The sequence below is a fragment of the Myotis myotis genome, unplaced genomic scaffold, assembly GCF_014108235.1.
Source record: "Myotis myotis isolate mMyoMyo1 unplaced genomic scaffold, mMyoMyo1.p scaffold_m19_p_2, whole genome shotgun sequence".
Classification (NCBI taxonomy): domain Eukaryota; kingdom Metazoa; phylum Chordata; class Mammalia; order Chiroptera; family Vespertilionidae; genus Myotis; species Myotis myotis.
In genome coordinates, this window is record NW_023416324.1 from 96,515,209 (window position 1) to 96,530,687 (window position 15,479).

Here is a 15,479-nt window from a genome sequence, read left to right on the forward strand (position 1 = left end):
TTCGGCTCTGAGAACATTTTAAATAATGCACATTAAAACAAATATTCTGACCAATTGTTCTGCAATCCAAATATACAATAGCTGGGGAAACATCATTTAAAAAACAAAAGCCAATGTAAAATGACATATTAAAACAACTGGAACAGTACAGGTTTTATATGGCTCTGAGTTCACAGTTTTCTTATTGCATCATCAATATCAGAAATCTGTTCCTTCAGCTGGTAGGATTTAAATAAATACCTTTTCTTCCTGATTTCATTTCACCTCTAGATCCATCCAATATTCTCTGGTATCAATTAGGACTTTTCTTTGAAAGTCCCGAATGCTGACATACCTCATCTTCCCAATCTGAAACATGTTATCTCTGCTGCTGCAGTTCTGCTTGGAAGATGGCAGGGCTCTTGAAGTTTCACCAGCCTTTTGTTTCTTTACAGTTTTTTCTGAAGTAACTTGTTTTTTCCTCTTTCACTTTTTGTCAACTTCATTCTCAGAATCACTGCCAGTAGAGCCTGAAGAAACAAGTTCCTTTGATTTAGGCATTGCTCCCCTACTGCTACCAAATAGGCCTGTGCTCACTCACTGGCTCTGGATAGATTTTATAAAGTATCAACTTAGTGCTTATATTATCTTACATTTAATTTTATAGTGCTAATGGAATTTCTACATTTCAGTTAATTTCCTATTAAATATATTGAGAATCCTATATAATAAAAGTCTAATATGCAAATTGTCCCCTTTACTGGGAGTTCGACCGCGCACTATGACGTGCGCTGACCACCAGGGGCAGCCCAGAACATGGTGGGCATCAGTGACGTGGTGCTGTTAGTGGGCAGCAGTGGAGGTGCTGCCGGCCCCAGTGGGCCCCAAAGAGAGTGGGATTGTGGTGGGATGATGGAGCAGGTGAGCGGGCAGTGCCAGGCCAAGGCAGGTGCGAGCGGGAGTCCAATCACCCTGCATATGGTGACCAGCAGTTTGGGGTGGGGCCACTGCCTGGCTCTCAGGTGCGGAGGGAGCCAGGCAGTGGTCTAGGCCAAGATCGATCACCCTGCATATAGCTACCAGTGACGGCGGTGGGGGGGCGGGGCTGCTGCCTGGCTCCCAAGCACTGAGTGAGCTGGTCATGGGGAGGTGGGGGGGGGGGGGGCAACTGATCGCCCCGCAGACTGTGACCAGCGACCAGCAGGCCCTGATCATCCAACTGGGGCCAGGCCCTAGCTGGGACAGGAAGCTGGGGGTGGTGGCAGCAACCAGCCTCCTGTGGCGCTCGGGTGGGGGCCTGCAACCTCTCACCAGCTACCTGGGGGTGGGGGTGATGGGGATGGAGGTGCTGTGAGAATGCGGGGTGTCTTCCAAGCTTGCTCTCACTCCCCCTGCTACCCTCCCCTGAGATGCCAGTGCTCGCGCACCGGGGAAGCCGCCGTGCAGAGGGGACCTGCTCCACATCTGCCCAGCCTCTTCTGGGTGAGCTGGGCCCAGCTGCCAGAACCGCAGGGGACAGTTGGGCTCCCCATGGGTTTGCTCAGGAGCTAGTCTGCGAGGCCAGTCTGGAGAGAGCACACTGCCCACCCAGCTTCCATGTGGCACTGCTGGGTGGCTGAGAGGCCCATGCTGCACCCTGGCCCGCGGCATCTGGCTGCACTCACCACATCTCCACATGGGGTCTCAGGTGGAGTGGAGCAGGTGGGGGCCCAGTCCCCCAGGTGCTTCCCAGGGCCCAGAGTTCAGCTGGGACCTGCCCTTTCACGCCAGATGCTTGCGCTTCGATCGCCAGCCAGGCCTAGGGACTTCACCCATGCACAAATTTCGTGCACCGGCCCTCTAATTGATATATAAGAAATCAGCTGAGGTGTAGGAAATATATTTCTATATACATAAAAATATAGGCTTCATTATGTAAATAAATAATTATAATGGTTTGTATTCATGTTTGTTATACTAGGTACTTCTGGATATCTGTTACATCTTTGTAAGTAATAGAACTTGAACTATATTGTAAAGTTTTTTTTCTCCCACAGAAGTAAATTTCCCCAGAAGGAATTGGAAATGCTGTTTCCTGGAATGAGTGCTGATTTTACAAGTGAGAATTTTTCAGCTGCCTGGTATCTGATAGAGAACCACTCAACCACCAGGTTAGTGATGTGGAACTGTTGATTGTGAGTTGTTCACTCAGATGCAGTAAAGAGGAATATTCAGTGATGTGGGTTTTAGGTCTAGTTCCCTCAGAGCCCTTTAACTTTGGGTGAGCTTGTGGACCTCTCAGGGTACCTATTTTCTTATTTATAAAATCGGATTATTAATTAGAGGGTCCTTATTCCTTACTATCGTGTTGCTTCTATCAGTTTCATTATTCGTGCAACCCATTAAAACTTTGCTGAGTCTTAGCTATGTAATAAAACTTATGTGTCTGAATGTTACTTTTCCCAACTCAACAAAATTTTCAAGTCTTGGTGTAATGTAGGAAACACACCTTCTTCCCAGATCACAGAGCAAAGGAAGATGACTTGGTTTATCATTTTGCAAAGACTTGGTGTAAAACTAGGCCAAAAAATGGACAAGGTTATATATCTAAATTAAAGTGTTCCTTTTTGTTTGCTAATTACATTTTACCCATTTTCTCTACAAGATCAGATTTTTAACTTTTTTTGCAGATTGTTTTAAAACAATTATATTTAATAAAAATGCTTTAATGAATGTTTTATTGCTTAAAATTTATATTCTTGAAAATTCAACTTGTTAAAATATAACTTAGGAGAAATTCTTCATCTATATTAGGAAAACCATTAGTAGAAAACATGAGGAAAAGTTGGTATATACATAGGATAAATTTGGCCTGATAAATTTTTAAAGCAAATGTCTGAAATCTTTCATTATAGGAGACTAGAGGCCCGGTTCCCGAAATTAGTGCACTTTTGGGGGGGGGGGGCGGGTTCTCTCAACCTGGCCTGCGCCCTCTCGCAGTCAAGGAGCCTTGCGGGTATGTCTGACTGATTGCTTAGGCCAGTGATGGCAAACATTTTGAGCTCAGCGTGTCAGCATTTTGAAAAACCCTAACCTAACTCTGGTGCCGTGTCACATATAGAAATTTTTTGATATTTGCAACCATAGTAAAACAACGACTTATATTTTTGATATTTATTTTATATATTTGAATGCCATTTAACAAAGAAAAATCAACCAAAAAAATGAGTTTGCATGTAACCTCTGACACACGTGTCATAGGTTCACCATCACTGGCTTAGGCCCACTAATTCATCAATCGGACATCCTTAGCATTGCCACAGAAGCGGGAGAGGTTCCCACCACTGCCACTGTGCTTGCCAGCTATGAACACGACTTCTGGCTGAGCGGCAGCCCCCCTGTGGGAGCACACTGACCACCAGGGGGCAGCTCCTGCATTGAGTGTCTGTCCCCTGGTGGTCAGCGCGCATCATAGTGACTGGTCATTCCACCATTCGGTCATTTGCATATTAGCCTTTTATTATATAGGATACACTGTAGATGAGGCCCCCTAGAACCATAGGAAATGCAAAAAGTTCACTGTTAACTCATCCTCAAATTGACCCCACTTAAAATCAAATTGCCCCCCTGTGGGGCGTGTGCTGCAACTTGGGAACCACTGGGCTTGACACTTTCCCTGTCTGAGCTTCATTTCTGAATACATATGCATATACCATGGTTATTGTAATCTCTTCTCCGCCTACCTCACTGGGTTGTCATGAGGAGGTTCTGAGCTAATAAACTTAGAAATGTTTCATCAAGTAAGTGATTGTTATTTTTAAGCCCACGGGTACCCTCACAGGAAGCAGGTACTGATTAGGGGAGGAGGGCATGATTGTTTCCTGGGATTGTAGCTATCAAAGCTTTGGAGAGGGTTCCACAGGCCTCGGAGGGGCATGCTCTTGCCAGTAGCCCTGTAGTGGTGTTCATCCCTGGAAGCGCTGGCTGGGGGGTCGTAGGGGGGCGCTAGTGGGGCACTGAGGCCAAAGGGGGAGTAACTGTCAAACCTCCCCACTTGGCGCCATTCTTTAAATTGTATGTGGCCTCGGGGGTGCTGATAGGTCGTCGCTGGCATGCTATTGTTGTGGTCGCCCCTGGTGGGGGTGACGAGGGAAGAGATCGGGAGTCAGAGGTGTGGGCTATGGCTACCCCTGAGGCTGGGTCTTCTCCCTGTCAGGTCAGCCTCCCCAACTCCCCGGGGGTGTGGGAGCTGGAGTAGGGTGTCCGTGCAGGAGGATTGGAAGAGCTCCCCATGGTTGCTTCCTCTTCCTTCTTTATGGTCCAAGCTCCTGTCAGGCACTGTCCTCAGACCCCTGGGAACTTGGCTCCGGCCTCCCCACCCATCTGTGGCTCTCTGCCACCCCCGCCCCACTTGGCTCTCCCAGGCTGCTAGCCTGTCAGAAGGCTGCCGGGGCACCCTGCTGCGGGCAGCACGATCCTGGGGCAGGGGGTGGGGGTGTGGGAAGTAAAGTTTAGTAAACCCCGGGTCCGCATCAGGATATGGCTGCAGGGCCATGGGGGAGTCTGCCCAGGTGGGACAAAAATCACACAAGGCCCCACAGCCCCACCCACCCTGCTGACTGGTCATGATGTGATGGCATCACGGATAATTTGCATATCCCTCTATTATTAGTATAGGTGGTTCTGATTTTACATTATGGATGTGCTTTTTCTGTTACTATAAGTCAGAATTGACCTCTTTTCTGTGTAGGGCTATCATGGCACTCAATATATTCAAAGTTTTATAGCCTAATTTCTTAGCCCAGGTAGAAATAAAACTTCTGAAATACTGAGGACTACCTATTTTTTTCTCTGCTTGAGATATAAAATATTGTGGTCTTTTTAGTTATTTAGATTGTGTATTGAAAACCTTCCCCAGTTTTTTTTTCTGTGATTCCACTGCTAATGACAGGATTGACTGTTGATGGTAAGGACAATGGTGTGCTCAGTTTGTGTCTGGAATACAGAAATGAACATACAACCTGGCTTGTGTGGCTCAGTGGTTGAATGTTGACCCATGATCCAAGAGATCGTCAGTTCGATTCCTGGTTAGGCCATGCGCCTAGTTTGTGGGCTCGATTTCCAGTAAGAGGCATGCAGAGGTCATGCAGGAGGCAGCCAATGGATGATGTAGCTCTCTCATTGATGTTTCTATCTCTTTATCCATCTCACTTGCTCTCTCTCTCTCTAAAAAAAAAACAGAGAAAAAAATCACTAAAAGAAGTGAACTTGTCTGATGATATTTTCAGTCTTTAAAATGCAAAGATTTCCAAAAACAAAAACAAAAACAAACAACAAAAAAAGAACTTACAGAGAAGATCCTGCTTTAGAAGGCTTCCAACCACTGCATGATCTAGGCCAGTGGTCGGCAAACTCATTAGTCAACAGAGCCAAATGTCAACAGTACAATGATGGAAATTTCTTTTGAGAGCCCAAATTTTTAAACTTAAACTATATAGGTAGGTACATTGTTATTAACTTAATTAGGGTACTCCTAAGGCTTAGGAAGAGCCACACTCAAGGAGTGAAAGAGCTGCATGTGGCTCGGGAACCGCAGTTTGCCGACCACGGATCTAGGCTTTAACATCAGGGAAATGATATTCAGAACCTTTCACCAGGCATATGTATATATGACATACTAGTATATTGGTCATAAAAATACCTGCATGTATATTTCCATCATAAGGATCCTAATATATAAAAAGCCAGGGGTCATCATGACCGAAATAACTGGACAGACGACCGAACAGCAGGCTGCGTGGGATGACCAGGCCAGCAGGGGGGTTAGTGAGGCATGACCAAACGACTGAATAGCAGGCTGCGTGGGGCGACCAGGACGGCAAGGGGGACAGTTGGGGCAACCAGGCTGGCAGCGGGGGGGGGGAGTTGGGGATGACCAGGTCAGAAGGGGGGGCAGTAAGGGGCGACCAGGCCAGCGGGCGGGGGGGGGGGCAGTTAGGGGCCATCAGGCAGGCAGGCAGGTGAGCAGTTAGGAGCCAGTGGTACTGTATTGTGAGAGGGATGTCCAACTGCTGGTTTAGGCCTGATCCCAGGGATCGGGCCTAAACCGGCCGTCATACATCCCCCGAGGGGTCCCAGATTGGAGAGGGTGCAGGCTGGGCTGAGGGAATCCCCCTTCCCCGTGCACGAATTTCATGCACCAGGCCTCTAGTCATATATTTGGATTGACCGCTTGAGTGTTACTAATATTTTTTCTAGCTGCTGTAATTTTGGCATTCACAATTAAAATTTTTAGCTCTAGGTAAGAATTTGAAAGCCTTTGTTTTCATCTGGTAACATACTAGTCTGTATCTTAATGTAGGCTTTAGTATTTTATACTTAATGCATTATCTTATTTCTTTTTTGCTTGTTAGGAGTGTTAAACTTTTCGTTTCTTTATTTCATTTCAGTTTTGAGCAGCTCAAAATGGCAGTCACTAACCTGAAGAGACAGGCTAACAAGAAGAGTGAGGGCAGCCTGGCTTGTGTGAAAGGGGGTCTTAGTACTTTCTTTGAAGCCCAGGATGCTCTTGCAGGTAAGGTGACCCTGAGAGCCATCTGCTGTGGCTTCCACAACAGAAACCTGACACTATGTTTGCAGAGTGTTTACAGGGTGTGCCATTCTGTCTGTGTTTATAAAAGTTGAGATATAAAATGTGCCATAAATATTTGTTGCAGACTAGGCTGGAATCTCTTTGAAGGCTTGATACTTTAAATATTTGTCTATGAGGATTTGTAGACCCATGTGTGAAATAGGAGACCACTTTGCTTCTCCACAATGCCCAGTGTCCAGGGTCGATAAGAAATTAAATTCCAATGGGTTAAATTCTAGAGTTTTAAGAATCCCTAGCCATCACTGTCTTACACATGTGACTAATTCTATAAATGTGACCCATTGTATGTTTGGTTTTGAAAAGACTGATAGTAATATATCCTTTATAGCCATCATCCCAACAGTACCATACACAATATTTAACTGTTCACCTTGCATATCCTCATCTGTATATGTAATGGAAATTGTATTAAATAGAAATAACATAGTTTTAGACATTTCGGGGAAGGATATTAGATAGGTTTTCCCCTCTAAAACTGTCTTTAATAGAAATCAAATTATTATTTATTTAGTGAAAAGTAAAATATATTAATAAATGTTAGCCCAATTCTTTTAAAAAACAAAGACCCTTATAGCCTGATACCTACATAGCTAAGTACTGACTAGACAAGGTGCCACACCTTCATTTCAGAAAGACTAAATCTTAAAATTAATTTGTATTCTTAAAGTACAGAAATTCTTTTATTGTCTTTAAAGCCCCTTCTTCCTGGGCCAAACATGCTTAGTTGACTTCTGACAAGTGAAATGTGCATCTGGTACAGCTCTTTCCTTACAGGTAGAAATGAGGTTTTTGATGGGATAAAATGCAAATGCCCAGGATGGAACAGAGAAGTTAGATAGGCTTCTTTAATAAATATTCTGTGCCCCCTATTTTTTTAAAATATATTTTTATGAATTCATAGAGGAAAGGAGAAAGAGAGAGAGATAGAAACATCATTAATGAGAGAATCATTGATCGGCTGCTTCCTACACGCTTTCTACTGGGGACCAAGCCCACAACCCAGGCATGTGCCCTAAGTGGAATTCAACTTTGAGCTCCTGGTTCACACACTCAACCACTGAGCAACACCAGCTGGGCTGTGCCCCCTAGTTTTTGATGAGTGTGTTTTTCTTTCTTTGACCTTATTGATATTCTAAGTTGTCAATGTTATGTCCACAATAGAAACCTGAGCATATATGAACAGTTTAGTGTTAACAAATAGAATTAAGTTATTACTATGCCTAGTACCTATACAAATGATAATTTGCATATATGATTAGCCATTCTCATAGGTTATTATAATTATAACTAGAGGCCCGGTGCACAAAATTTGTGCACTGGTGGTGGGGGGGGGGGGCAGGGTGCATCCCTCAGCCCGGCCTGCGCCCATTTGCAGTCCAGGACTCCTTGGGGGATATCCACCTGTTGACTTAGGCCCACTCCCCGGGGGATCAGGCTTAAGCTTGCAGTCAGACATCCTTCTGGCAGCCAGGGAGCCCTCGGGGGATGTCCAACTAAAGGCTTAGGCCCCCAAGGGTCGGGCCTAAACTGTTAGTTGGACATTCTTAGTGCTGCCACGGAGGTGGGAGAAGCTCCTGCCACCATCACTGCACTGGCCAGCCATGAGCCAGTTTCTGGCTGAGTGGCACTACTCCTCGGTCTGACCTAAACCCTAGAGATTAGTACTTAATTTTACAACTTTTTCTCGGTTTATAGGCAGCAGCAAACTCAGACCACACAGTCGGGTGTGCAAGAAATGTTGCTTTCTTTATTATTTAGTAACCAAACCTAAGTTCAGCCCCCATTCTGCCAAGTGAAAAAACAAAAACAAAATATTATTTAACTTATTATTTAACCCCCTTCTCTGGAGTTGTACTTCCATGTCAGACAGTTTATATCTCAGGCAGAGGTGCCAAAGAACCGAGCAAGGTCAAGAACATCTGGACCTCAGTCTTCTGTCTGGGCTGGCCCCCACCCAGCTGCCCTTGACCCTCACCTCAGAGCTCAAGTCCATGCTGATCCCTGGTATATTCTCCTCATCTGGGCCTTGAGGCCTCTTGAGTCCAATTTGCTCTTTCCCTCCTTCCCTGCCACCTTCTCTCTCTCACACAAAGAGCTATTGGGTTTTCTGGGGTGAGGTCCTCTGACGCCTCCTCAGCCCCGTTGCATGGACACCATCTTGGTGCCTTGGTCACGGCCACAAAGCTGTGTGGCTGCTCTCAGACCCTCGTCTCCTGCTGCCTTAGGGAGTGGCTCAGCGGGAGGTGAGGGTCACAGTCCTTTTTACATGGCCGCCAACAAACACTCAGTGTTCCTTCCCTCTAGTTCTCCTTCTCCTCCTCACCCCAGTCCAGGCACGTCTATGTGCAGGGCAGGGGAGGGTGGGAGGCAGGCGTGTCTCTGACCCAGCACACAGGCTTCCAGATCCACTGTTCCCCCAGGAGGTCTTCCACGCTCTGGATCTCGACACCCAGAACCTGCCCCCTCTCAGCTGCAGGTCTTTGCCCACAGTGGTCAAGTCTGTTTAGAGCAGTGGTTCTCAACCTTGGCTGCACATTAGAATCACCTGGGAATCTTTTCAAAATCCTGATTTCTGGGCCTCATCCTCCGGAAATTCTGTTTCTTTGTTACTAATGTTGTGGCTCCACCCCAGAGTTTAACAAAGAGCCATGGCCCTTGTTGCTCACTTGGTTGGAGCATTGACCTATGCACCAAAAGTTGCAGGTTTGATTCCTGGTGATGACACATGCCCAAGTTGTGGGTAAATCCTCATTTGGGGCGCATATAGGAGACGGCTAATCGAATTTTCTCTCTCATGTCAATGTTTCTTTCTCTCTCTCTCTCTCTCTCTCTCTCTCTCTCTCTCTCTCTCTCTCCCTCTCTCTCCCTCCCTCCCTCCCTCCCTCCCTTGTAAACTTTAGTATGAGTCCCCACTCTCCTCAGTCCCCACTCTCCCTTCCCCTCTCTCTTCCTTTCTCTCCCTCTAAAAATCCATAAAGACATATACTCCGGTGAGAATTAAAAAGGAAAAACAAAGTTTAACAAAGATAATGGTGACTACTACTAATAAGCAACTCACTATATTCCATATAGAAAATGATTTTAATAGTAAATTTGAAAATTTTAAACACATAGCTTTTCTATTTTTTTAATGTAAGTGAAATGCATATTATAAAAAATAGTAAATAATAAGCAGGAACTATTGTAATTCCATTGTAGAGATAATCATGTTAATATGTTGATATATTTCCTTTGGGTTTTTTTTCTCTCCTTAGCTTAGATGAGTACATATTACAAAATTAGAAATATATATATAAAGTTGTATATGTTAGAAATCTTTATTCTTTAGGTAGGTTCTCTGGATATTTTAATGTACTGTAACATTTGATTTATTAGTAACTCATTAGAAAAATTTTTGACTATAGTCTTAGGTGGAATTGATCTATAATTTTTAAAAATGCTAATTATTGGTCAGGCTTTGGTTTTCATGCACTGGATGTGTGTGTGGGGGGGGAGTGTCCCTCAGCCCAGCCTGCCCCCTCTCACATACTGGGAGCCCTCAGGCGTTGACCCCCATCACCCCCCAATCGCAGGATCGGCCCCTTGCCCAGGCCTGGGCAGGGGACCCTCATTTCCCCCCATCACTGGTTCTGCCCCCAGCCCAGGCCTGATGCCTCTGGCCCAGGAATCATGCCTGGGCAGGGGACCCCCATCTCCCTCTGATCGCTTGCGCCACCCCCCGCCCAAGCCTGACGCCTCTGACCCAGGCTTCAGGCCTGAGCAAGGGGACCCTCATAGCCCCCCAATCCCCGGCTCTGCCCCCCGCCCAGGCCTGATGCCTCGGCCAGAGGAGTTGACCCTCATCACCCTCCGATCAGCAATCACCAGATCGGCCCCTTGACCAGGCCTGAGGCCTCCGGCAGAGGTGTCAGGCCCGGGCAGGGGACCCCCAGCTCCCCGCGGTTGCAGGCTCCGCCCCTGCCCAGGCCTAACACCTCTGGCCTAGGCGTCCGGCCCGGGCAGCGGGGACCCGCAGTGGCAGCGGGGGGTGCCGCGATCGTGGGCTTCGCTTTAGGCCCAGGCAAGGGACCCCTAGCTCCCGGGACTGCCAGCTTCTACCGTGCCCAGCTCCCATCGCTGGCTCCACCCCTACTTCCTGCTATCACTGGCCAGGGCGGCAAAGGCGCCTGATTCTCCGATCATGGCTGGGGGGCAGGGCAAAGACGACCCCAGGGCCGCCTTTGCCCTGCCCCCCAGCTCTTAGCTCCCCCCTGGGTTTCCGATCACTGTCAGTGGCAGGGAGCTTCTTCCTGCTTTCCCTTTCGCCTCCCTGCATTGTGCCTACATATGCAAATTAGCCGCCATCTTGTTGGCAGTTAACTGCCAATCTTAGTTGGCAGTTAATTTGCATATAGCCCTGATTAGCCAATGAAAACGGTATCGCCGTACGCCAATTACCATTTTTCTCTTTTATTAGTGTAGATGCCCAATTTAATTGCATTACTTAAATCTAAGTTGTATATAACAAACCTGTCAGACAGATCTCCCTCTTTAATTTTAAAAAAAAGATATATTTATTGATTTCAGAAAGGAAGGGAGAGGGAGAGAGAGAAAGAAACATCAGTGATGAGAGAGAATCATTGATTGGCTGCCTCCTGCACACCCAACACTGGGGATCGAGCCTGCAACCTGGTCATGTGCCCTGAACGGGAATTGAACTGTGACCTCCTGGTTCATATGTTGACACTCAACCACTGAGCCATGCCGGCTGTGCTGGTCTTTATCTTTAACTTTTTATGCTGTGGTCAGTTTTTTTTTCCTCTTGTGTTTATTTTAATTAGAACTTGACAAGAAGTGTGTCTGGCATAACTCATCTGCCCATGTTAACCTCAGTGTGTTTATTATAGGTTTTCCTTTACTATATCCTACAAAAATATTTCTAGTATCATATACTTCACTTTTCCCATGGCTGTCTCTGCCATGCTCTCCCAATCCCTTGAAGTCTTGATGAGCCATGGTTTCTTACCAGCTGCTGCTCACAGCAGTCCTTCCAGGTTATGCTGATGTTCATGGAGCTTCTCCCAACATTAAAGGCCTTCTGTACTTCCTCATTGCCCTCTGATTTTCATCTTCCTTTTGGTAATCATTTCCCTAACTGACCCTTAAACTTGTCACCTGTACAGTCACTTGTTTTTTAATAGTAAGTCCATCATTAGCACTGTTCTTTTTCAGGACAACTATGGGCCCAAACTGTATGAATTATTTCTTTTTATGATACACCAAAGAGTACCAGAATAAAGAGGCCAAAGCAGAGTAACTAAACACATGTTACTTAGTACATGATTGGTTCGCCTTTCCTTATTTTATTGCTGCTACTCCAGGTGATGTGAGCCATATTGATTTTTGCTAAGTTGTTAGTATCTTTTAATGCAGCAGTTTTCAACCTGTGGGTTGTGACTCCTGAAAATACATCCTGCATATCAGATATTTACCTTACGATTCATAACAGTAGCAAAATTACAGTTATGAAGTACCAACGAATATAATTTTATGGTTGAGAGTCACCACAACATGAGGAACTGTATTAAAGGGTCGCGGCATTAGGAAGGTTGAGAACCACTGTATTTATGTATGAACGCAAGTATCTATATGCAAATTGTCTGGGACGCCGTTACAGTAACAGTAACCACCGAACAGCAGGCTGGCAGGCTGTGTGGGGTGACAAGGCTGGCAGGGGAGTTAGTGAGGGACAACCAAACGACTGAACAGCAGGCTGCGTGGGATGACCAGGCCAGCAGGGGGGTTAGTGAGGGACGACCAAACGACTGAGCAGCAGGCTGCGTGGGACAACCAGGCCAGCAAGGGGGGCAGTTGGGGGCTACCAGGCCAGCAGAGGGACAGTTGGGAGCAACCAGGCTGGCAGGGGGGCAGTTGGAGGTGACCAGGCCGTGGGGGGGGAGGGGGCAGTTGGGGTGACCAGGCCAGCGGGGCAGGGGGCAGTAAGAGGCAACAAGGCCAGCAGAGGGGGGTAGTTGGGGTGACCAGGCCTGCAGGGGGTGAAGTTGGGGATGACCAGGCTGGCGGGGGGTAGCAGTAAGGAGCGACAGGCAGGCAGGGGGGGGCAATGAGTCCGGCAGGGGGGCAGTAAGGGGTGACCAGGACAGTGGGGGGGCAGTTAGGGACAATCAGGCTGGCAGGCAGAGGCGGTTAGGGGTGATGAGGTTGGCAGTGGGGACAGTTAGGGGCGATCAGGCAGGCAAGCAGGTGAGCAGTTAGGAGCCAGTGGTCCCGGATTGTGAGAGGTTGCAGACTGGGCTGAGGGGGCCCCCCTTCCCCTGTTCACGAATTTTTGCACCAGGCTTCTATAAGAAAAGGCTAATATGCAAATAGACCAAATGGTAGAAAGACTGGTCGCTATGACGTGCACTGACCACCAGGGGGGCAGACACTCAACGCAGGAGCAGCCCCCTGGTGGTCAGTGTGCTCCCACAGGGAGAGCCTTGCTCAGCCAGAAGCCGAGTGCAGTGGCGGTGGCAGGAGCCTCTCCTGCCTCCATGGCAGTGCTAAGGATGTCTCACTCATGGCTTACACCTACTCCCAGACTGCAAGAGGGCATAGGCCAAACTGAGGTAACTATCCCCCAGTGCATGAATTTTTTGCACCAGGCCTCTAGTGGTTATATAAGACCCAATTATCTAAGTGAGAATCCCCTAAGTGAGAATTCTTTAGTCTTCTATGTAGTAGTTGCAATTATATTATTATTTGTTTTTTTCCAATATAACTGAGGAAGGAAAGGATTCACAGATTACTTAAACAATTTAAATTGAATTTATATATGTATAGCCACTCTTACATATTTGGTCGAATAAGAAGTAAACACTAAATGTTTGAAAAGCTCTTACAAATTTAAATTATTATTGCATCTTACCCTAATCCTTCCTACACTTTTCTTTTAGTAAATATTATGCTCACAGGTTGGCACATAGTCCAAATTAGGCCAGCCTTTCTTTGTACAGGCCCAGGAGCTAAACAGGGCTATGTTTTTCAAGGGTTGTTTTTTTAAAAAAGAAAAAGATGGGAGGAGAATAATATTTTATAGAGGCCCATTGTGGCCCACAGAGACTAAAATATTTACTCTCTGGTTCTTTGTAGCAATAGTTTGTCAATCTCGAACCTAGTTTTAATATTTTCATGTCACACAGGCTAGTGGTAACATAGTAGTTAGATTATATACGCCACAGTGTACCTCACACTGAACCCTTAGAGACGTTGCCATACATACATGCCATTTCTTAGTGTCTCATTTAATATCTAGTGGCCCAGTGCATGAAATTCATGCACATTAAAAGGGAATTAATTAGAGGAAGTTTTTTATTATTGCTATTTTCCCTTTCTCTATAATAGAAGTGTCAGAGATGAAAGAAAATTAGCAAAATGTATATAAAAATAATATATAAATCCTATATAATAAAAGAAAAACATGCAAATTAACCATCCTTCTGCTACGCTCAAGCCATGCCCACCAGCCAATCAGGAGTGAATATGCAGAGTAGCCCAACTAAGATGGTGGTGGCCATGGAGCTGGAGCAACCTGACGGCTTGGGTTGCCCCCGGAAACAGAGGAAGCCAAGCTTCCTGCCTGCCCTGTCCAACCCTCGGCTCCGCTCAAGGCTACAAAGTTTCAACTATAGAAGATAAGTAAATCCCAGATACCTGCTTCCAGTGGCGCTGAAAAAAAAAAAAAAGAAAAAAAGGAGAGGCTGGGAGCTTGGGTCACTGGGGGGCATGGCCAGCCTGAAAATGGCTCTCAGCCCCTCACCCAGGCTGGCCAGGCATCCCAGTGGGACCCTCACCCTGATCCGAGACACCCTTCAGGGCAAACCAGCCAGCCCCCACCCATGAACAGGCCTCTATCCTATATAATAAAATGGTAATATGCAAATTAACCCTAACAGCAGAACGACTGGGAATGACTGGTCACTATGAAACACACTGACCACCAGGGGGCAGACACTCAATTCAGGAACTGCCCCCTGGTGGTCAGTGCACTCCCACAGAGGTAGCTCTGCTTAGCCAGAAGCCAGGCTGACGGCTGTCAGCACAGCGGTGGTGGCAGGAGCCTCTCCCGCCTCCTCAGCAGTGCTAAGGATGTCCGCTAAGGATGCAGCTTAGGTCTGCTCCCCGCTGGCAAGTGGACATCCCCCGAGGGCTCCCGGGCTGCCAGAGGGATGTCTAACTGCCACCTTAGGCCCGATGCCCTGTGGAGTGGCCCTAAGCCAGCAGGTGGACATCCCCCAAAGGGTCCCAGACTGCGAGAGGGCACAGGCCGGGCTGAGAGACCCCCCCGAGTGCACTAATTTTTGTGCCCCAGGCCTCTAGTTTATTAATAAATAAACAATAACATCATCACGTCCTTGGCTGGCACTGGGCAGGGGACGTAGCCTCACGTCCCCTGGCCTCGCCGCACACACAACCCCACCCAGCTGTGCCTGCCACGCACGCAGATTCCTGCTGATCGGTTGTTACGGCGTGAAGGTGTCACAACCATTTGCATATTATCCTTTTATTAGTGTAGATGGCATTATATAAATACATGGACAAATATGATAACTTTGATTGAATTTTGCCTATCTGATGTCTACAATTTACTAGAAAGTTAAAATAATTTTAGTGAATCAATTGGCAGTCTTTCTATAACTCTGATTTTTCTTTGAATAGAACTTTTACATACATACTTTTTTGTTTCTCAAATATAAATTTATGGCATTCAGTTGCTCAAGTTTCAATAGATTAGAAACAAAACAAACCTCTGATCATTTAGCAAGTTGCTTATTGAGTTATACTATTTAAAAATATTTTTAGAGAAAATTAAAGGTCAAATGAACCAAAC

At 46.5% G+C, this 15,479-nt stretch overlaps 1 protein-coding gene and 1 pseudogene across 6 annotated transcripts in view; one reads left to right on the forward strand and one right to left on the reverse strand.

Moving 5' to 3' along the window:
• Positions 1 to 15,479, forward strand: part of EXOC2 (exocyst complex component 2) — a 260,156-nt gene that overhangs the window by 108,516 nt on the left and 136,161 nt on the right. For all 6 annotated transcript variants that reach the window (XM_036347812.1, XM_036347811.1, XM_036347813.1 and 3 more), the window contains 2 exons: positions 2,016 to 2,129; positions 6,408 to 6,532. In XM_036347812.1, the coding sequence (XP_036203705.1) occupies positions 2,016 to 2,129; positions 6,408 to 6,532 (239 nt within the window). The remainder of the gene's footprint in view (positions 1 to 2,015; positions 2,130 to 6,407; positions 6,533 to 15,479) is intronic.
• LOC118675308 lies at positions 171 to 540 on the reverse strand (annotated as a pseudogene).